Here is a 23,403-nt window from a genome sequence, read left to right as displayed (position 1 = left end):
GCTTCCCCCCGTTCCCCTCAGCCGCGGGGCTGCGCCACCTCCCCCTCCCGCCGGGCCCCTCCCCCTGGCAGCCACGGCACCGCCCCGCCCGCCGGCGGGAGGCACCTCCCCGGGGCCGCCCGGTGACGGTTGGGGCGGGGAGGGGGCCGCAGTGTCGCGGTCGCTACGGGAAACGGGGGAAAACCGGAAGCGGGCGGGGCGGGGCGAGGCGGCGGCGGCGCGCGCTGCCAGCCTCTCCCCGCGGGGCGGTCGGGGCCCGGCGCCATGGGCTGCTTCTTCTCCCGCCGCAGGAAGCCGGCCCAGGGCGGCCAGCAGCAGCAGCAGCAAGCGGCGGCGGGAACCGGCCAAGACGCGGCGGCCGGCGAGGAGAAGGCGCCGCAGTACAGCTGGGACCAGCGAGCCAAGGTACCGCCCCGGCCGCGGGCAGCCGGGACCGGGGCTGGGCGGGGGGTATCGGCTGTCCTGGCGGGCAGCGCCCCGCCCGCTTCTGCCGCCCGGGGTTTGCGGGCTGTAGCCGTGGCAGGGCCCCTGCGCCGGGCGGCGGCCACTGGCCACGGCGGGGTGGGGTGCGGTCCGCACTCCGGCAGGGAGCAGCGAGCTCCCCCCGTACCGCTGGTACGGCTCGGTCCCTGCGGTTAAGTGCGTTTATTCAAAAAAAAAAACAAAACCAAAAAGTATTTAGCCTAAGGATTTTATCAGGCAGTCGTGAATTGTGCAAGCGGAGAGGGAGGCACACCGGATCCTGTGGCCGCCGCCTTGTGCGAGCGCCGGTGCCCGGTGAGGCAGTAGCGTGGCGGCCCCGCTGCGGCTGGCCGGGGGCGGGCAGCTGGCGCCGGGAGCTGTGGTGTAGCTCGGAGCCCCCCGGGTGCGTGTGTCACCTGAGGAGACCGGGCTGAGGACAGTCGGTGGGGGGCTGCTGGAGCCTCTCTGAGCCCACGCCCCGCACCCGGTGCTTCAGCGGAGGCATAAAACCTGTGTCTGTGCCCTGGCTGTCAGTAATACTTACTCTTCCTGCTTGGCTGTTCGGGTTGTTGGGCTTTCTTTTCTTTAGGTTGTGTTTTTTGGGTGGTGGTTTGGGTTTGGTTTGGGTTTTTTTGAAAGGCTAGAGGAACCAGAACTAGCCTGTCCATCCCTGAAGTGACAGATGAAGACAAATCCTTCCCAGTGCTGTTTCCTGACTCGTTGAAGGCAATCGTGAAGTCTCAAGCAGGCAAGCACTCAAGTGCTGGATGAAATATTATTTCCTCCCACCCTCGTTCCAAGTTTCACTTCCCAAATATATCATGACATCATAACTCTGCTAGGTCTCCCCTCCTCTCCAGCTGCCTTTGGGTGGGGTAAGGAGAAAACAGGGCAGGCCATAAACTTAGTTGATGTGGTTTTAACAAACGAAATCCCCAAACCTTTAGGCCATATTTGACAAGTATAGAAAAGAAAATGTGTGAACTTATTTGAACGCTTACCGTGTTTGTTTTTTAAACTTGGCCAGGTGCTCTAGGGTGTCCCTTAAGTCTTCCAAGCAGATTAAGACAAGCTTAGATGGAGATGAGCTAGAGAGCCTGCGTGTGGCCCAGAGGAATCGGTCCCTTGAGGACAAAGGCAGTTGATCTGTGTTGGGCTTGTTGGTTTGACTTGCTAGTGGATATTTGCAGTGTGGTGTTGGGAGAGAGAAGGAGAGGATGGCAGCCTGTTACTTGCATGGAGATTGCTCTCATAGGGAGGGAGCTGTACCAAAACGTATTTTAGAGTAGCAGAAGAAATCTTAGCTCTGTGCAAAAGTAAATTACTAAATGATCACTTGAAACCATATTATTTAATTTTAGAGCAAATTCATCAGCTAAAGCTCAACTGATATGAGAGTTTTTACTCTATCTGCTTATATGGTTCTAACTTCTAAAACTAAAAGAACAAAAGTCAGGACATAGAAGCAATTCAGAGAACAGTCAGCCTTGTTGCTAAGGAGATGACTCTTAACCTGCTGGAAGTAGGCTCAAGCTAACAGATGAGGCTATTACAGCACCAACAACCAACCTATCTCTGTGGAGGAAAAAAAAAAAAATCCTGTAATGTATTGCATGCACAGCAACTTCCTCCTTTTCTATAAAAGCATCTTAGAAACTAGAAAAATCAGTGAGTTTGGACTGTGCTACTGCACTGTGGAAGCTGTCAAATTAGCTGCTTAATTTTGTACTGTACTGCTCAAGAACAGCTATTTAATGTTTAAGCCCATTTCTCTTGCTCTTTCATTGGGCTTTTGGATATAAGCTTAGTACATTAAACCAGGAAAGCAGTACTGAGATGCCTGGCCTTAGGTAAAGGAATACTGAGCTGTTAGAGCGCTAAACTTGTTGATCCCAGCGTGTATTAAGTGATATGAAGTCAGTGTTGATGTAGCTTTAAATATAGTCTCTGATATGTTACACTGTTGTCTATTGCTTTCTCATTTCTCCTGCATCACAAGTATTATTCTTACTTATTTCACAATTTGTGTTTGTTCACAAAGTTAGATTGGAGTCAGTCAGAAAACTTGTGGCATTAAGACTCATTTTGGGTCAAGTGCACTGAATTGTATTCTGAAACCAGAAATGCTGAACTTTGTCAACAGACGTGCTAGCGGTCTTTTGATGTTCATTTCCTGGTACTTTTAATAATGTGTCGACACACCATTAGGGCTGGGGGTGTGTTCCTAATTTTAGGCTGTCCTACTCGGTGATGCGGTTCTGGTTATATAGTGCAGTTCTGCAAGCAGGTTTGGCAATTGTTTGCAGTTCTTGTAAGCTCTCTGTATGTTCTCACAGGCAAGTGAGTCTTGCTGCTCAGACACTCCAGCTGTCTCCCTGTAAACTAATGCCATGCTGACACTCTCACTGTAGGCAGAGAAATGTAGGCACACTCATGTGTGTGCTTGTCTGATTAGGGATGTGAAGAGGGGCGACTGCTAGCTGACAGCTGTGCTGGAAGATGCTCTGAACCTGAAGAGTTCCTCCAGTGAAACTCTTTCTTCTGCTTCCAGAAGACAGCATTGCTAGTGTAGTCTATTTTAATTATGTTCTGGTGGCAAAAGATGTTTAGCATTGGGTACGGTCTGCTAGTGTAGACCTAGCCAAAGAGTAATACAACGATATCCTAGTGACCATGTAACACTTGTATAATAGTGCCGAAAATGGACCGTGTGGTAGAAAACTCCAAATGCAAACTATTATAAGGTGCTGATAGTTGAATTGACTTTAAGTAAAGCATATGAATTTGAGGGGCCTTTCCAGATTTCTACGTGACCTCATTTAAGTGAGGACAGAAGTCTCTGTTTTTAAGGTATGCAAAAATTAATCAAATTTAGATTGCATCATAAGTCTGCTGGGATCTCTGTAACACTTGCTGACCATTGGGTTCAGAGAACTGTGTGAAAATTACCTGTGGTGCAGTAGAAGAATCAAAGGATCAGCTTATCTTGAAAGCAGAAGGGAAAAGGATGAGTATTCAGTTTCTTGCTGCTCTGGGATTCTTAGTCCAGGAGAATAAGTAGAGCACAGTTTATTACAGAGCCCATTATCACTGCATCACATCCTGGGGACTTGTTATATGTTGATGTCATTGGGCTGTCGTGAGAGTCCCCTTCTGACCAAGTGTGGGAGAGGAATTTGCTGGTGCTGAGCCCTCCTCAGCCTTCTTCAGCAAGGTTTCTGCCTGAAATCTAAGGTTGTATTTCTGCTCCTGGCCTCCCTTTTCCTTTCCTACCTTACTGCCTTCTGTGTGACTACCTTGTTTACATGCATGACCAACAGTAACTGAATATGGGTACATATAGACAGGAGCTGGGGTTTTGTGTCTTGTGATGGTAGATACACCCACGTGCTGTGACCTCTGCAGAAGAAACACAAAAGCTACATCATCTTTTTTTCCTGTTGTCTCATGTTCAAAGAAGTAGGATTAGATTAATTGTGATCACAATAGTGTTTAAAGCTTAGAGGGACGTTCCTTCCCAGATGATTTTTCCTTTTAGAAGGGACAAGTACAGTTTCATTCTATGTCAGTTGACTTGCAACTTAACTGCTTTAGTTGATAGGAAACACGCAACTATCATTGCTGTGTTGGGCTGTGATGGCTGTATTCAAACAGTTAAAAAAACCTCAGAGGTTTAGCTTTCTATATAAATCACAGATAGTCTTTTGCCAATTATCTTACATTTGAGGATTTTGCTGGAATGGTCTGAGCTGATGTGGCTATCTTGAACTATCTGGATCTCATTTAGGTAGCCACTTTATATTTTATTTTGGAATATAAATCGCTTTTTTTTCCTCTAACTAAACAATGAAATGTTTTGTCCTTAAATCCGATGCATCTCCCTTAAGCTTCCCAGTGCACCAGAACTACTGCTGTATTTCTCAAAACGTAGTCTATCAACTGAGAAACAGTCAGCAGGTTCACATTGAACAGTATTTCCAGTTAAGTCAGCTATAGGAGTGTAGTAGCTTCCTTTCTTCTTCCTCTTCTCCTCTCTGCAGTATTTGGCAATGGTTTGCTCCTCAGAAGAGTATGAAAATGACTGGTTTATGCTATTATGGGTACCCTGGAAGAAGCAGAATTTTACAAAAAACAGAATGAAATGTGTCTTCAGACTGTTGTATTGGCCACATTTAAAGTCAAGGTGTGCAGGAGGTGCTCCAAGATGAAAAACTGTATGCTGGTGACTGGAACCTGCACATGCTGTCCCTCTTTTCACCTTTTCTTGTTGCCTAAGAATCTAGAAATCTGCCAGAGGGGAATAACTTCAACAAAGTGTCTCCAGAGGATGTTGGAACTTAGTACTTAAGAGCACCAAATCCATGCAGAAGTGTTTAGGCCTGGAAATGCACTTTTCTTGCTTACTTCTTTCCTGTTAATTCTCCTACTGACAAAAATAGTACATAAAGCCTCTTATGTTTGGGTGCCTACCCTAGAGCTCTCTGCAGCTTTTAAAGTCACTGGGTCAGCAGCCAACTCTTGTACATTGTCAACTGTATATAAGTCCATAGCTGAACCACCATGTGATTTAGAGAGAGAGGGAATGAGTTTTTGAGAATGATATTTAAAAGAGAAGACCTTAGTGTAAGTAGTTTAGAAAGACTTCACAAATTATTGTTTGCTCTGCAGGCTAAACCCAGGGGCGAACTGTAATCCATTAAGAACAGCAGTACCTTCTCATATTTGTGGTGGCGGTTGTGGTGGCTGACTAAAACACCTTTCCTGATGGATCCAGTGAAAAAGTCTTGTTAAGACATGAACACATACCAGAAAGAGTTCAAGAAGCTGTTGGGATCCTTGGTGATTCTAGGCACAGTTACTAGTAAAAACTGTGAGGGTCTAGTACTTCTAAGTCGTCTTCCAAATGGGAGCTGCCTAGTCGTGGTGCCAGTAAACTGGATAACGATGGCTGAAGAGATGTATGTCATCTGCAGCTTTCACGTCTGGCCTCTGACCTTCTTGCAAGACAAGTGTTAGCGGGAAGGAAAGCTGCTTAACACATCTTGCACTTGTTGTAGCAGAACTTTCTAGATTTCAAAGCAACCATGACAAACTTTTGTTTGCCTTCACTTCTCTCCTTTCTTTGTTCTTTAAAATTCCTGCTCCTTACAATTTGTTCTCCAGTCTTTTCTAACAGACATCACCAGTGTCATCACTGATAACCAAAGGTGAGTCTTCTCTACCTCTGTTGAGGGGAAAGAGTATTGTGTAAGCAGAGATTACTTTTTTGTTACCATATCTAGTTATTTTAGGTCACTCTATGGAGTGATTCCTGAACCTGCACATAGTACTTCTGTTAGAAGGTTTCAGCTTGTCAGCTGTGTCCGTATCTATTAATGCATGACTCGTATCTACTCCAAAAACTCTTTAAATTCAGCTGAGAGCATTAAAATTGTCTCTATAAATACTGTCATTGTTTGGCCTTATACCAGCCTGGGGGAAAAAAGACATTTAAAAATGTATTAAGGCATAGAGAGTGAAGCATCTGTCTGGGTGAGATGGGTGGATTTGGACAAAGTTCTTTGAAGCTTTATCCAAATGCAAAGGATAAATAGATGAGTTATCAAATAGTTGATTTTTTGCTGACTTGCTACATGCTTAAGATTTTACAGCAGAAGTTGCAGCAGGTGAACTGGCAGAGAAATCTACATAGCCCTGGTTATGGTTGTATGAGGCTGCAGATACTACCTTCTTCTCTTGCTTTTGGTTTTCCTAGCCTCCTTTTTTGCTACGTTGCGGAGACAGAGCTGAATAAGCATTTAGTGCTGACTGTCAGGGGAAGGAAGGTGGACGCACTGATTCAATATTAACCTGTTGATGATAGCTGCAGACTTCAGAGATGGTGAGCATGAAACTCCTCAATTAGCATATTAGCAGCTTTTGGATGCATCCTCAAAATCACAGTTCTGGCTTCACACTCCTTTCTCTGGCATGTTTCTTTTACCCAGGGGAAGTGAAACATTCAGATCTGCTACAGTCTCTTGGGTTACCCCTCCCCACAGGCAATAATCCACTGGGGGGAGAGAGTGTTAAAACTATTTCCTTCAGTCCCTCCACTCTGTACAGCAGTGTTAGTCAATAAATACTATTGGTCTTTAAAAGGAAAATTGCAGTGCAAAATGAAATTGGCAAACTCCCTAGTGTGGTGAACAAACCAAGAAGTAAAATTTGTGTCAGGGCAGAACTCTTAATTCATGTCAGGGAAATAGAATTGAGCTTCTGAATTTGTTAATAAGCTGACTTCTTTTATCATTAAACTCTACTACTACTCTTTCTCAAGCAGTCTGGTTTGAAACTGTCTGTAAGCTGTGGGTCAGCTGACTAACCAGTGTTTTTCACCTAGGCCTAAATAAAATTGCAAGATGAAGTTTCACACATCTCTATAAAGGCCACTGTGTTGGACAAGCTAGTGCTGCTTCAGAGGCTTTTTAGAGCAGACCGATTTAGAAGCACGTGCTTAAGGGTGAACTTTCAAAAAAGCTGTAAGTTCTGGAAACTCTGAACTTCTCCTTCCTAAGAGAAGTAACTGTTCCTCTGTACCTGTTTTAAAGGAAGTAAGCCTGTCTCCCAAGGTTATGAAAAAAACCCGGTAACACACATATATATACGCACATGCACACATAAATGTTCTAGGAGATGCCTGGGAAGAACATGTCCGAAAGCAATTTTGATACTTATATTCTCAAGTATGAGAGAATATAAATATCTTATATATGGATCAAATATGTCAGTACATGAGACTTAAGACCTTAGAGGGTTTGAATCCTAATCATACTATGTGGCTGAGTCTCCATGCTGTGTTTCTGATCATTTGAGCCTCCCAAATAGCTTTCCTGGATGTGTACTAGTGGTATTAAATATGATTGAGGGGACACTTCTAGGAAGCCATCTTCATTGTCTCAACTTGCATTTTATTTGGAAGATTGATCAGCTGCAAACCTCCTTTCCTGTCTGGAGGTCAGATATGTTGTATATAAAGGAATACATTTTATTGGTTGGTAGAGACTTCAGCTTCCAGTAACTGTTCTGGACAAAAGCTACCTAGGCTGAGCTGGTTTAGTGAGTGTCTGGCACTAGCCCATCCTGGCTTATGGGTTTTTTTGGTATCTAAATCTCATGTGAATGTTTGAAATGCTGGGGAGGAGGAGGAGGAGGAGGAGGAGGAGTTTCTTACAAATTGGGCTATACAGAAACTGTTGTAATACATTAACACTGATTACGGTGAAGCAAACTTTAGGGCCCTTGGGCTGATAATCGAATAGCAGGTTTGTGAAGTGGTCTTGTGTTAAACTAGTTCAGGTACTTGTATATTTCTAAGTGCTATTTTAATAAGCTTTCACAAGAGGGCAGAGTAGAATTTGCTCGGGGAATTGTAGTTGTCTTGAGACTTACGTATATCTAGAAATGAACCAGCTCAGATTCCTTTGGTGTTACGACAGCATAGGCTGTATTATTCATGCTGGCCACCTGTATTGCATACCATCCTGGGCACTGTGTGGCTGGTCCCCAACAGAGAGTCTCAGGGAAAGCCACAGTCTCAAGTGCCCTTCCCTGGCAAGGGAATGCTGGAGTGTGGAGGGGGAGAGGTCTGTAAATGTGCCCGTTGCACCACCACTGCTGGTTTTTGCTTGTTGTTCGTAGCTAAAACAATCACGTAGCTGTTGTTAGCACAAAAACCTTGGTAGTTGCTAGCACAAGATAATGCTGTGGCACAGATAAGTGAGCTCTTTGTAGTTTGTGAACATAAAAGAGATGCTGCTTGAAAGCAGCAAGGTTTCCTTGCAACATGTTGAGGTGTGGTAAAATGGCCAAGAAAACTACTAGAAAAGGAAATACTGTGTGTCTCTAGCTTTATGAATCTTTCAGTATGTTGGCCAATTCATTTATTGCAGTTATTACGATAACACCCAGGACCATCATCTTTTTTGAAACGCTTTAGAGTCTGTAGAGAACGCTAGCTCCCTCCATCCCCCTTCTTTATTAGAGCACAAACTGAGTTAGTTTTTTTCCTGGAGCATCTCAGAAGTATACTTTCAATTCTTTGTTGTACCTCAGTACTGTGCATTCCGGTAGTTTAGCTAAAAGAGATGCTTCTGATCTTTCATCACGCTTTGAAGAGTTTTCTGGCCGGTTACCCCATACAATTCAGTGCTACCTCAATTAATACAAATCAGTTGACATTTAGCATTATAGTATTCTCTGTATGTGAAGACTTTCATGTTCTTTTTTTTTTCTTTCCTCCTTCAGATTGACCCCAAAGATTACACTTTTTCTGGACTTAAAGATGAAACTGTGGGTCGACTGCCTGGAAAGGTAGCAGGACAACAATTTGTCATTCAGGACTGTGAGAACTGTAGTATCTACATATTTGACCATTCTGCTACAATCACTGTTGATGACTGTGTAAACTGCCAAATCTTTCTAGGACCAATAAAAGGCAGCGTGTTTTTCCGTGACTGCAAAGATTGTAAATGCATAGTGGCCTGCCAACAGTTTCGCACTCGGGACTGCAGGAAGCTGGAGGTATTCTTGTGCTGTGCCACCCAGCCCATTATCGAGTCCTCCACAGGTATGAAATTCGGATGTTTCCAGTACTATTATCCTGAGCTTGCTTTACAGTTTAAAGATGCTGGACTGAGTATCTTCAATAACATATGGAGCAACATCCATGACTTTACCCCTGTGTCAGGAGAAAATAACTGGGGCCTTTTGCCCGAGAATGCTGTAGTCCAAGATTATGTTCCTCTGCCCAGCTCTGAGGAGCTGAAAGCTGTTAGAATTTCTACTGATGCTACGAGGAGCATAATACCAATAACTCGAGGGCAGAGACAGAAAAGCAGCGATGAATCATGTTTGGCTGTGTTTTTTGCTGGTGACTACACAACTGCAAATGCCAGGAAGTTAATTGATGAGGTAAGCAACCTTTCTCTGCATTCAGCTTTTTGAATTTCTAATTGAACTTTTCTCTGGACAGCCTTTGGTGCTCCCTGAAGGGAGAACACAGAGGCTCTGCTTGTCTACTAACCATACTGATCAACTGCACTGTTTAAAACCTTAAAACAAGGTAAGAGACTGGAGCTCATCTGATCAGACAGTTGTTTTACAGCCAACATCCTGTGATTGGCACATCTATCCTCTAATAGTTCCAGTGCACTTTTCCATCATCGTGGCACACCAAAGCTCCGTTATGAAGAAAATACATAGTTGATTTGATGAACTTAGCCAAATGTAGAGTAAGTGATTGGCAAAGCTTGTGAAAGGGGTATAGCCAATTACCTTGCTAGTTTATCACCCTGACAATCATAGCTAACAAAACAGTATGTCCTGAAAGTTTTTCCAGGAATAACAGAGACTTAAAAAAAAAAAAAAAAATTACATTGCATCCCCCTTGCCACCCAGTATTGGAATTTTTTTCTGGAAGAGGCAGTGAGTGTTTGTCACAGCTGGTCAGCTGTCTTTGATTACTTAAATAGCTGGTGCTGTCTTTTTTTTTTTTTTTTCCTGTGAGGCAGCAGCTCCTAAACTTGGCTGAGTTTGGGCTTTCCTGGGGCTCAAATCTGGGAGTGGCTGGCTGCTTTTAGCACCCCAGAGTGCCAGGGATGACAGAGCAGAGCCAGTAACCATGAGCTACAGCTTCTGAGAAGCTATATTCTTCTGCTATCTGCAAAAGCTGCTGATCCCAGTGTTGTATGATCAGTAAAATAACCGATGGAGCTCTTTCCCTTGGGTTGTTAACTGCAAGGAAAGAAAGCTGTAGGGTGTTTCCATGTTCTCACCACTGCCCCGTTGGATGTTTTTTGGAATTGAGTTACTAATGAGTACTTGAGTGAAGGGAGATAATGATACTTATGGGTTGTTGGTTTTTTTTTCTGAAGAAGGAATAGCTGCAGTAAAGAGGATGTGTTCTCCTGTGTTAGTAACTCTTTAGAAGTTAGAGTTCAGAAGACAGTAAATGGCTAGTTAATGAGATTCTATGGAGATATTACTGCTGTATAGATTAATGGATGCAAATTAATATGATATAAATACAGTTGTTCCTTCTCCACATGCTTTTAGTTTCGTATTAGATTTGAAGTAAAAAGCTGTGTGTATTCTAAAGTTTGTAACTATTTTTCCAAAATGGAAAACTTCAGCAGTGGATAGATGAGTCTCAGCTAATGCTTGACTGAACTATTGCAGACTAATGAGAACTGCTTGACTCCAGATGCTGAATGCTTTTAAATCCCATTAGTTTCAGCTTGTGAGGGATTGTGGGAAAAAAAACACAACCCTGGGCCGTAATATAAAACAAAAACATTCACATTTACTCCTCTAGGTGCACTAGGGCAGAGGAGAAAGTCTGGATGAATGGAATAAAAATAAACAGAAATGTAGAAAGAGCAAATGGTCTTTGAAAAGAGCAAAAAGGGTCCCTTTGCTCTGTGGCTTAATGTGTTTGGGGAAAATGGGTCTATTCCAGTGTAACCTGGATACTCGAGCTGAACTCTTGCCTTAGAAGCATTTCTAACATGAACTCTCTCTCTGTTAACAGATGACTGGTAAAGGCTTTCAGCTGGTACAGACTAAAGAAGTCTCAATGAAGGCAGAGGATGCTCACAGAGTTTTCCAACAGTGCGCATCAGAATTCATTCCACTGCTTGAAAAAGGTGAGTTTGTGTTGTTTTCTTTCTCTTGATATAGAACTCTGGCTGTCATTACAGAGTTCTGGAGAAGAAAGGGGAACGAAGGAGAAATTTGCATTTCAAGGCCGTAGTGTAAAGCCAGTTGAGATGAGTTTTGGAAGCCTCAGTGAGGCCTTAACCAAAACTCCTAAAGGCATCAGAAAAGAGCTATTCCACATGTATTTTGTGGCTCTGCCCCCCCTCTAGTGGTCCAGCTGCATAGCCCAGGAGCAGTGGCAGATGCAGATCTGTCTGTGGTGGTCAGAAGGAGCTCGTGCTTTTAGACTGTTTTGAACTTCTCACCACTGCTGCTCAACCACCTCGATGTTCAGTGTTTCTGTATACGTATTTAAGCAAATCGGTATAGATATGTATAAAGCAGGCAAGTGTTAAGTTCTTGTTTGTCACTGGTGTACTGTCAGAATATTTCAAAAGCCTTTTTATTGATCTGACTAATTGGTTTTTGTCTCCTCCTGAAGAAGTACTGACATCTCGCCATCTGTTACATGCTAAAGCTCAATACATGCTCCCAAACTTAGTAGCAACATGTGGTTTTTTTAGAGTAAGATGTCTGTGGTGCTCATGGCAAGAATAGGATAAAAGTTACTGTACTTATTAGACGAGAGTCTAGTTTAAGGGTTAATTTGCACCCATGTGGGAAGAAATAGCATGTTCAGAACGAAACCAGAGAAAGGGGATCTGCAAATAGTGGGTGAGAACAGGTTTAAAAATCAGGCAGTTTGCTATATTAGGAGAGGCAAAAATGCCTGAATGACTCAGTCCTACTCCAGATGTCTGTGAAATGGCTCACTATTTGAGCAATATAGTCTGACTCACTTCCATGATGCCCTGCACTCCTTAGAGTTTTTGTGTCATTGCTGCCTTTCCAGAAGTAAACCTGGAATCCTGCCAGAATCTCTGCAAAAACGATCATGGAATTCCAGATAATTTATTCTCGGGTAACACTGTACTTTGAAGCTATGGTTAAGTGTTTTTAATTCTTTATCCTGCATTATGGCAGCTCAAGTGAAAAACATAAAATGCTTCTTGCAAGCTTCACAATTCCCTATGGGTTGAGAGATCTACTGTTTCAATGCCAAGCTTAAAAGTAGTATTGATTCTAGATGAAACTGTTTTCTAGGTCCAGTGGTTGCTTTGGAGTTCGATGGAGATGGTGCTGTGGAAGGATGTCAAAGCACTATAAATGATGTTTTTAGTGGGACCAAGGTAAGCTGATGTATTGCTTTTATTGGCAGAAAATTTTACAGAGCGTCTAGGATATTTCACGGTCAAGCTGTAGTGTTGATGTAATGCACAATCTTTTTAGGTTTCTGAATAGTGAAATCTGAATATCCTATTTTTTTGTTGTTTTGTTTGTTATTTTTGTACTCAAAACTCAAGTTGCTTGTCAGAGAAGAAAAATGGCCCCAGGAAAGAGAGTACTAAATCCCCATTTCCAACAAAGAATAGAAGATTTCCACTTAAAACTGTTATTTCACATAATAGTAAAAACAAGTTCTATAAATATAGTGGAGAAAAGCTCTGCTCCAAGTCTTATACTGAAGTCTGCTTTGTGATGTCCTAGTCTATTAAACCCCAACAAAGATAATATGATGGGATTTCAACTTTTTTCAAGGTTTACTTTTGCTGTGTAGGGTATTGCAGAATGCCTTCCTTCAAAGGCATTTTTCTTTTTTCTGCTGCCAGCTTGTTTCACTGTAGCTTCTTTACACCACACCTCTTCTTTGCTTGCTGTCCCCCTTCCTCTAAATGGCAATGGTTTTGACAGAGTTTCTGGAAACAATTAGAGCACCCTGATAACAAGAAAGTGACAAACCCTTTGCTTTCAAGCAGCTGTTCAAAGAACACTAGAATGTCTTTGAGACATAGTGTCCATACAGATGCTTTCTGTCTTTCCTTTCTAAAGAGTTACTCAGAACTACACTACCCAGTTTGTGAAAAACAGTCGCCTTGTAAGAAGTCATCTCAAAAGCAGCTAATGTTTGCTTTTTTCGCATTTGCTATTGCACCAGCAAAAACCTGATGTGTGTTGGCCTTAATTTGGCACTCTGAGTCTGGAGAAAACTAGAACTGGGCAGTGTTATGATATTACTGATTATTCTTGTGAAAGTCATCGCTATTCTTGTCAGAAGTCATCACTGCATATTTTACCATAAAACTGGACTCTTTAAGCAGGAGCTTCCAGTGGCTTTTTTTAGTGTGGTTAACATTTTTTTTTTCATACAGAACAAAGCTGATACGCAGAGGTAATTCACTGGTTCATCTAGACCTTCTTCTCTATTCAAAGACTGAAGTGGTATTAATTAGTAGAACAAATAAAATTTTGTATTTTCCTCACTAAAATGACTGGTATCTGTTGTTATAACACTGAATGGCCTGATCTGCAATGCATCCAGAAACTTGAGACTGTGTGCTTCATGCTTTGAAGTAAACATTGTTCTTGGAGGTGATCTGTAGAGTTTGGATTCAGTTCCAAATGTGAAATTACTTACTGCATCTGGATTTAAAACCTCTGTTTACAGCCTGTTTCCATAGGAAAATCTACCTCGCTTATTAAACACTTGCTGCACTGAATTAAGAAGCAGAATCTTGGGCTTCCTGAGAAATATATATCTTTATTTAGACTAAATGTAACTCCAAAACTTCTGATAAACACAAGGCTTGGGCATGTATCCCTAGATAACTGAATATCATGAATATACATTTCTTTAGAAAATTTCTTTCTTTCTTGGGACATAATTTAGAAGCACTCTCAGGAGTAAGAAACTTCAGACTTATTACTATCAGAAGGTTCAGGAATGCTTTATAAAATAGTTCTACCTCATTGCTGGCTGCCCTTATCATGCTTGAGAGTTGTTATAGTGCTCAGAAAGAATTACAGGTATCATTGATCAAGAAACAATGACAGAAGCACTTAGGAAGACATGTATCCTGTAAGACTTTGCAGGAGATTAATATGCTTTTCAGCAGGTGGCTACATTTGCATTTGAAAACCACAGTTAAAAATTTTTAAATTCATCTGTTAATAACCTTAATTTCACCGGGTTTTTGTTTCTGAAATAAATGTGATAAGCAACTCTAGATACTCTAATGAAGTTCTTCAGCAGTAGCACCACACTAGTTTTTTGAGCCGCTTGGTAGAAACGATGTGTTAGAAGGAGAGCTCTATGCTATGCACTTAAGAAGACTGCCTATTTGTGTGGACTAGGTAGGTCTGCACTCTTTACCTCTGACATTCTTTCTGATGTGACTTTTTTGGCGTGCTTTCTAGTGTTGTTCCTTCATCTCATCACTTATACATACAATTTACATTTTTTCAGATTATTTTAATATCCTGGTAGGGAAGGATAGTGAAAGAAGTTATTTAATTGTTGTGACCATGGTACTAGTCACTGTCACACTAAACAACTGCCAAATAATTAGTAGATGTACTCAAGTCCCTTCAAACAGGAGTCTACCATGTGTCCAAGCAACGGTCTAGGAAACTACTTGCTTTGTGATGATACTTTTTTTTTAAATCAGAAATTTACTGGACAACAGGATATTCATCTTAAAACACAGTTTAATTAAAACAATTCATAGTTTACACTGACATGGTATTCTGAGCTGAAGCAGAAAAGTGGTGACTGTAGGAGCATAGTCATCTGGAATAACCCATTCCTGCAGTCCCAGTGCACTTCAGTTGGCTTAGTTGGCTGTGCTGACACTGATATGCTCAGACAGCGATGATTTCCTCCTGAGGTATAGAAAATAAAAGATAGTAAGACCTTGAATTTTTGATTGAGGCTATCACTTGCGTGTTCAGATTGATGAACAGCCACAACACTGTTGCACTGAACTATTTGGGCATTGCCTAAGGCATTTGTAGTTGATTTGCTGAAAGCTTTCAAAGATGACTGTCCTAGAGCTTGGACTTTCACATGCACTGATCAATTTTACAAAAAGCAAATATAATTGAAGTTATTTAAAAAAAAAATCATCTGATGAAGAAGCAACTACATTTTTTGAGCAGAATATAGTGCCAGTGAGTCTTTCTTATAAACCCTGCCTTTCTGTTAAAGGAAATCTTAATGGCAGACTAAAATTTTCGTGCGTGTGTTTTTTACCTTCCTCTCCTGGACAGTTTGACTTTACCAAGCAAAATGCATCTAAATGGACACTAGCTGAAGCTGTGACCCCTGAACGTTGGAGCCCAAAACTTTTCATTCCCACCAGTGGAAGGCTAGGGTTACTGCAGCTAGGATGTCTGCTTGGAACAGGTGACTGTAACAAAGGGTGCATCAGGGCAGAGAGAATTCTAGGACTACTCTATCATGCTGTGAAAACCAGCAGAGTTGTGCCTCTTGTGAAATGCAAAAATAAAAATAACCATTACTGGCTGCGAATGAGCAAAGATTACTTGAACTTCTTTATTACTGATGCATAACTATTTTCTTGTTTAATAAAACAGATTTTTGTATCAGAGAGCAAGGCATCAGCATCTCAAGATGTGGACAATTTCTACAACTTTGCTGACATGCAGATGGGAATGTGAGGTTTAACATGAAGGTGTTCACATACGGTTTGTCTCAGAACTTGGATGTCACTTCGCTTGAATATTGCAGTAGTATCTGATAAGTTTTGTCATTTGGTTTTGTATTTCTCATATATCCCTTTTATAAAGCTATTGGTGGTTTTAATACCATATTACCTGAACTGGAGTAAATGGCATAGCTCCCCGTGTGCGTTGTGTTTGAAACTTTCAACTCCAAAAACAGTGGAGATTTTCTACTAACTTTTCACAGTGATTTCTAAACTTCTATTCACACTTGAATATTTCTTGTCAACACCTAATGGTAATACATATTTGAAAAGTGCAAATCCAAAAATCCAAATGTGATGCAGTAGTAATTTTTGTCTTTAACTTGGACACAAAAGTGCGTGTATGTGGAACTCACTGTTCAAAACTTTCCCACATGCAAATTTTTCTTCACTGGGGGCCATGGAGGAAGCTGTAGTCATTGACTTTTTCTGAAAACCTAGTCTGAAATGAATTCTCCTTATAGCATGCTTTCAGAAGCAGTGCGTGACTTAAAATGTACATCTGGCTTACTCTGCTTCAGCATATTTTTTGAATAAAGTTGTTTGCAACAGCATTTATGCTGAGAGTTGTCATAACAGCATTCTGGTAAGTGAGCACTTGCCAGGCTTTTCTGCTTTGAGGTGAACTCAGCATGAGTGCTCTGCTGAAGATGCTCTAAGGTCCACTCAGGGTCTCTGGCAATAGAGCTGCCTCTGATATTCCTAAGTCACATATGGGATATACATGAGGTTCCCTTGGACTCAGAACAGTAAGTCTCTGGCACTGTTGTTGTTTGCTAGAAGGGACATACAGCAACCAGGTGTCAGAGAAGGGCTCTGATGGCGTTAAAAAAAGCTCTTCCTCGCTAGACCCCAGGAGAAGGGTTTTACACTCAGTAGTAGTACTGAAAATTTGGCTGTGAAGTACTATACGCTGCTGTAGGGTTTATTTTGGGTTAATTCTAAAAACAGACTGAAGAAGTGCTACTAGCATTTTGGAAGATGCATTTGAATAGTGATCAGCAAGGATGCTTATTGCTATATAGTGCATATTAGAATGCAAATCTATATGGATATTAAATACATGATTGATTTATTTTTGCATATTACATCATTACTGATTTTTCTACATGAACTTAAAGCTTATGTCCAGGTTTACAAGCCTTCTGTAATACTTGAACGGATTGTGCGTGCAGATGCACAAAACCAAATTTATTAATTAAAACTGTGGCTTGCCAGTTTATGTAGCCCTTACAATCCATTGAACAGACTGGGGCTGTGTTGAGGTGCTAAAGCAATAATTTCATCATTATGGTCATCAGTCAAAAGGGAAGATCTTGTGCATCTTAGCTGAAAATGAGTCTCGACTCATCAGTTTCACAGCTCTGGAGCTCCAACAGTGGGTGGCTAAAAACACATCTCTTTCTAATTTTTTAGAATTAGCACATGAAAGAATCTGTTCTCTTGAAATTCATAATTCTGTCATGCCCAAGAGATGTTCTGAGCTGTTACTTTGTTGCTACTAGGCAAATGCTAGCCCTTAGTTTAAACTATATACCTAGAATATGTCCTTAGGACTTCTTGTTAAAGTTATGCATAGATTAAATATGGAAGAGTGTCTCCTGAAGTCACTAAACCACTGGTGTGCTGAAGGTAAGAAAAACGTCACTCCTGTGAAATGTGTTTATTTGACAAAGTGAAATAAAATCAAACTGCCACCAGAATCTGACTGGTAGCGGAAATTACCACTTATTTGCACTTAGCCAGCCAGGATTTCTTTTGTATGTGTGAGGAGAGGCTGTGAAAACAGCAAAAAGTCTTAGATTGGTCAAAGTACTAGCGCAACTCATTGATGAATATTTGCAGGATTTATTCTAGACACGTACAGTAAATGTATCTTTCTGGTACGGACAGTACATTAAAACTGTGTAATGTACTTCAGAAATGTCATTGTGTAATTTATCTAAGCAGTGCATATATTGGACCATCTTGGTCTCTAAACTTTTATGTGTAATATTTCCAAACTTATACGCTGACACATGATTATATGTATGTCTATAGTTTATTTTTTGTATCATCAACCTACTCTGGAAACAAAGTGCTAAATTGATTTTTGTGACTACTTTTGCTGGAGGACAGGATGATTAATTGAAAATTAATCTGGGCTTGAAACAGTGGAAAAACTTTTCTACATGCCAGGAAAGAGCAGTGTGTTGCTTTTTTTTTATTTACATTGATAGCCTGCTTACCAACAAAGAGTTTTAATAATAAAAACCTAAATAATGAAGGAGTTTCTCAAGCCAATTATTAATCTTTTGACTTCAATTTCTTGCTAAGAGATGTTAAGAACACTTCTAGCCTAAGCATTGGTACGCATTACAGAATGGTATGTGCTTCATGTAGTCTTTGTATGTTTGTTGTATAGCTTTTTATGTAATTTGTATTGCACTGTGAATGTGATTGATAATAAACATTGAAAAAATAAACTGGATTCTGGAAGACTTTTTAAAATCACAAAATATTGCAAAGCATAATTACATTCTAAAGTATAAAAGTTGAATTCCATGTTTAAACAGGGACTTTAAATAGATATTCACAGCTGATTGAAAATAAGTTTTAAATCTGCAGTCATCCGTGCTCCAGAAAAGGTGAATTTTTGACAGCAGGGATTTTTCCCCAGAGTCACTGCAGATATGATTAACTTTACACTGCAATCTTCCTAGTAAAATATGGCAGAAGGTATTCACATATCAGTCTGTAGAGATACAAGTACAGAGATTCCTGGATGGAGACTGTTAAAGCACTGCTCCCTGATCTGTGTGTGCATCTGGTTGTTTCTTTTTCTTTTGTTTTTTAACTTGTAAAAGTTTTGTGCTTTTTATCTGTGCTTACCTCATTGGGTACTCGATGCATGCTAATGATGTGCTCACTGCAGAAATAGATTGTGGTGGTGATACTAGTTCAGTTAGAAAGCAGTTCCTTTGTATATGCCATCTAACATTTGAAAACAGGTAAACAGATAATAAATTCCCAAACTTGGCTTTAAACTGGTCAGAAATGAGTCTTCCAACTAGGGATGTTCTAGGGTAACTCTCATGATGTGTAAATGTTTGCTAAGAACATGACAGACTGTATCAATATAATTTTCTTTGGAATATTTTGAGTTAAATGGTGAAACTTTAAAGAATTGAAGCTTTTGGTTTACACTTAATTATTTATTGTGCAATTATTATTAATTTATTGTGCAATTTACAGTTTAAAAAAAATCTTGTACCCTAATTGGATCTGAGTTGCCTAGTAATCTTTTTGATGTAGTATCTAAGTCATAGCGAAGCTGTCCTTGGGTATTTTCACAATTTTTACCAATCACATCCTCAAATACTAACATGCAGAAGCTTTGTGTCTGTGCCCCAATTGCTAGGAAGTTACCCACTTTCTTTTGTTGTATCTAATAGTCATGCATAAAATGCATGCATTTAAGTCATCCACATACCAGGCTGCACTTACATAACTGGGACAGATTTTTTTTTTTAAATTCCAAAAAGCAGCCTGAAACTTTTTATGACAAAATATGTGCTTCAGTCATTCTAATAGGGACAAAAAAAGAGTTTTACTGACTGAAGCATGAGTGAGAACTCTGTAGCTGAATATCTTCTCCTAAATGCTGGCTTTTAAGTGTTTAGGCTTTATTCATACAGCATTCAGCTTTCTGTGCATATTTAAATTAGCATTGCTGATAATATCTTCTAGAAGGTGTCAATTCCCCAGGCTTTTTTTCTAAAGATTTAATAGAAGCTGCTGTGAAATTAATCTCTTAAGACCTTGTAGCAGCCCAGGTGCCTGCTGAGTAGTTTCAAAACTCTAGGATTTTTGCTCTCAAGTTCTTGTTGTCTCCTTTGGACCTTTGTGCCATTTCTTTTTTGAATTAATGAGTAAGCCTTCTGAATCCATAAGGGTGACATAGGTCTTTGGAGGTCTGCAGGAGCGGCTCTTCCAAGGCATGTTTAAACCTGATCTAAACCACTTAATTTCTAGTCAAACAGTATTAAAAGCTATGAATAAGTGCCGATTGTAAGTATTGTCTCTAGCATGCATGGACTTGAGTGGTATGGTGCAAGCGGGCTGTAGCACTTCGTTGTGTGCTGTAGTACTGCGTTCTTGCTGCAGTGTATGTTGGAAGGCAGCTTTGTGGTGGTTCACCCTGTTCCCTGGACACTGCAGAGCTCACACTATGAGCTATAGCAATTTGCTGAGGGTAACAATGCCAGCCCAGAAGTTTTCCTTAGCTATCCAGTCTGAGCTCTGTCTCTCAACACAGCCATCTATGTATGGCAAAATTTTACAAGCATCGAACCTGGTAAAAGCAGGATGTACAGGAGGCTTCGCTGAATGGCTGGGAGTCGAGGTGTGTTAACAGACCAGACATTAATATCTTGGTGTCCAGTTTGATAGAAGAATGCTTTTTACTGCTTTCATCTCTTCAGAATGCCTGGTTGCCGTAAGACTGTTGCTGGTAACGTTTTGGTCGTGCAGTCTTCCTGAAGCATATGTAGTCATCACTGGTTCTGAGTGAGAGAGAAGAAAAATAGGGGGAAGTGAGAGAAGCTTTTAAAAAAGCTCTAAAGTTTTCTGAGTACGCAAAGAAAAATGTGCGACTGCTCATTCCTTTATTTTTTTTATGCATCTAGGATAATCCCCAGCTATATACAATTTCATGGCTAGAGTATCTGAGTATCTTCCCAGAATGTATTCAGCAATGTGACCAGCATCTGTCAAGTACAAGTCAGCCTCTTTTCAGTTGCACAAGGCTTTAAAATTGCCAATGTTGTCAAGGGTCTAAGAGATCTTCCAAATACATGTGGATTTCCCTTGCATCCTTCTATTAAAATGGCTATAGAAAGTTTGTCCTTAAAAGCATCAGATAAAGTTAATAGGAAATTACAGTAAGGTTAAGAGGCTCTTAAACAGCGATTAAATGAGTGTGTGTTTGATGTTCCCAAACTGCAAAGGCTAAAAGCAACATGCTGTTACAGATTCTACCCAAATGATGAGGCTAAATTTAAGGCTAGGCGCCTCTGCAGTACTGGGAGCTCAAAGGACTCTGTCTGGATGACAGTGGTACGTATCTTTGCTTTTCCACCTTCATTTTATCACAAGCATTGTGGTGATGAAGTCCCAGTTCATAGTCATGTGAAAGTCTCCACTTCCATTTTTAGGTACCTTTTGTCCTTGTGGTAGTGAAGAAAACTTGAAAATTGTTTTTGCTGTTTGAGCCATTAAACTCAATGTCTCAAAAATAAAAAAAATTGAAACAAACTTTTGAAGGGGTGGGGGAGGGTGGAGTGACTGTTGACTTGTGATTTCTGAGCACTGAAGGGAGCAGCAGCCTTACTTCCCCCTGCTTACTGGATGCTGACTGCTGTAGGGGAGATTTCCCCCCAACTGCACATATGGCAGTGTAGAGGCAGATAACTTTCAACTCTTTTAGGCAAGATACACAATTTGTTTCCCCACTAATACAAGCGTAAGATGCATTCTTTGATCCTTTTTTATTAGGTAGGTACTCGCATGCATTTAAGGTACAGAGCGGTAATACTGATAGGTTTTGAAAGCTGCTGGCGGTCCTCTCCATTCTGTGTTAGTGTCTTAGAAGGAGAAAGATAAATTGAAGATCTCCCTAAGCACAAAACTTTGAACTTGTCAGATCCTGGGAAGTGAAGCTGGCACACTTTGCTCTAAAGAGTAAATGTTTCATGATTGTGGAAGTACATTTTTTTTTTTTGTCTGAATGCGCTGATCGTTTTATGAGGGGAGACCTTCCCCCCCTTTTCTGAAGTCCCTCCATAAAAACCACTTCAGGGGCTTTTTTTTAAAGGGTTCTGGAGATTAAATGGAAGGGCTGTGCTATGACCTGAGGGCATCTTTTGATAGCTGCCCCAACAGGTGCTAAAGGATTGGATTCAGTGTTAGAGGTAAAGACAATCTTTTGAAGCTCTGAGTGCTTTTTGCTTCTATTTCTAGTAGTGAGTATCAGAAACATTTTTAGTCACAAGAGGGTTTAAAGACAGCTAGCCATCCCTAGATGAGATTCTGCTTTGCATTTTTTCCACAGAAGAATAAAAGTTATTCCACAGCGATAATTAGCTCTCTTGTTTGCAGGTGGGTGTTTGTGCTTCATGATAACACTTCAACAATTTTGCTCATTGTGAAAGGAAAATAAGGGAGTTGAGCTTTTATGTCTCTTGCCAGTAGCTGCCAATGCTTGCTCTGGTTTCAAGGACGTTGTATCAAGGTTTCATCAATGGTATCTGATCTACCAATGAAGCGAGTTTTATGCAGCATCTGCACATTTCAAAGGAAGGTGGTATACCAGGCTTTGGTATCTGTCTATTTCTTTTATCAGAATCAACTAGAATCACTGCCCATGGAGGCTTCTGCATGCAGGCTGGGAATGCTGCAAAGACTTGGAGCTAAGGGATATGAATTAACCTCCTGGGCCTTTCCAATTCTTATTTCCCCCTGCTACTCCTCCATGACTCTATGGCGTGTTTGTTGTCTTTTACTTCTCTGTCATCTAATCAGAGATAGCAGATTTTGTAGAAAAAATGCTTTCCTGTTGAAATTCACCAAAATACTTCCAGGTATTTCAAGTAGAGATACTACTTTTGTGGCTCTAGTCCATGTTTAACTCTGCATGACCCTGCTCCTCAGATGTTAAACATTACTTGAGTGTAACTTTCTTGATAGCCCGATATACTATGGGCAGCCCTTGTACGGCTGAATAATGACTCCGTTCAGCTTTGGTATACATGTATACATTATTTTATCCTGACCGTATCTCTTCTAGTTTCCAGAGCATTCCTCCCTTGGGAAGACTTCATGTTTGTGCTATATTTTATCAACATGTTAACATCTGGCTTTGTAAATTCCTTATATTCTCTAGGTGCATAAGAGCATCTGTAGTTCATCCTTTCTCAAGAAAATGTGGAAACTGTTGCATATGTCTTTAAAAAGAACAACAGTCTACAACCTGCTCCCTATTTATTCATCTTGTTTGGTGTTCCTATAGAAGTGCATGGCAAATGTAAATGCAATTCTGTATAAATTCCTATCAAACGGTAAGATAATTTGCTAGAAGTTACACAGGATGAGATAAAAAAATTTATTTGCACGTAAAAGCATTTATTGAAATTAGTAGCCTCACCACTTTCTGCCATAGGTTTCCTGTGTCACCCATCTTTTGGCCCTGAGCCCACCATGTACAGCTGTGGATTTACTAGAGGTAGAACTAGAGGTTTGGCTGTTGTCTTCTCCTGACATGTGAGCCAGTGCAGGGGGGTGTGTGCGATTCCAGGCATGGGAAATGAAGATAGCTGTGCAACACCTTTCCCGGGCTGGGCTGCATCTGTTCCTGATGAAGTCATGCGTACATAAAATAATCTGGCAGGAAACTTCTCATAGGAATGTTTCCTCACTGATGGGAATATACATTCTTCGTTGTCCTTCAGAATGAGGGATACTTTAAACACTATATATATCTACATTCTACTAAGCCATAGACACAAAAAAATAGAAATTATTTTAAAATCCAAATGAAGATATTGGTATTTGAAAATGGTTTCTGTTCAGTTTAACTCAGTTGGACTTTAAATTCCCTTCA

The 23,403-nt window shown here is 40.9% G+C and overlaps 1 protein-coding gene across 3 annotated transcripts; it reads left to right on the top strand.

Annotated features, from left to right (window-relative positions):
- Nucleotides 1-113: 113 nt before the first annotated feature.
- On the top strand, nucleotides 114-18,229 carry RP2 (RP2 activator of ARL3 GTPase). 3 transcript variants are annotated; one of them, XM_074814982.1, is made up of 6 exons: nucleotides 119-405; nucleotides 6,218-6,343; nucleotides 8,749-9,414; nucleotides 11,033-11,147; nucleotides 12,304-12,389; nucleotides 15,634-18,229. In XM_074814982.1, the coding sequence occupies exons 2-6, from the start codon at nucleotides 6,341-6,343 to the stop codon at nucleotides 15,715-15,717; spliced, it is 954 nt and encodes a 317-aa protein (XP_074671083.1). In that variant the 5' UTR covers nucleotides 119-405; nucleotides 6,218-6,340; the 3' UTR covers nucleotides 15,718-18,229. The 3 variants fall into 3 exon arrangements, with proteins under 3 accessions (XP_074671082.1, XP_074671083.1, XP_074671084.1); XM_074814983.1 differs by lacking the exon at nucleotides 119-405 and adding an exon at nucleotides 5,653-5,669; XM_074814981.1 differs by lacking the exon at nucleotides 6,218-6,343 and having other exon boundaries at nucleotides 114-405.
- The last annotated feature ends 5,174 nt before the right edge of the window (nucleotides 18,230-23,403 follow it).

This window comes from Strix aluco, chromosome 2 (assembly GCF_031877795.1).
Source record: "Strix aluco isolate bStrAlu1 chromosome 2, bStrAlu1.hap1, whole genome shotgun sequence".
Classification (NCBI taxonomy): domain Eukaryota; kingdom Metazoa; phylum Chordata; class Aves; order Strigiformes; family Strigidae; genus Strix; species Strix aluco.
This window is presented reverse-complemented; position numbering and strand designations above follow the sequence as displayed.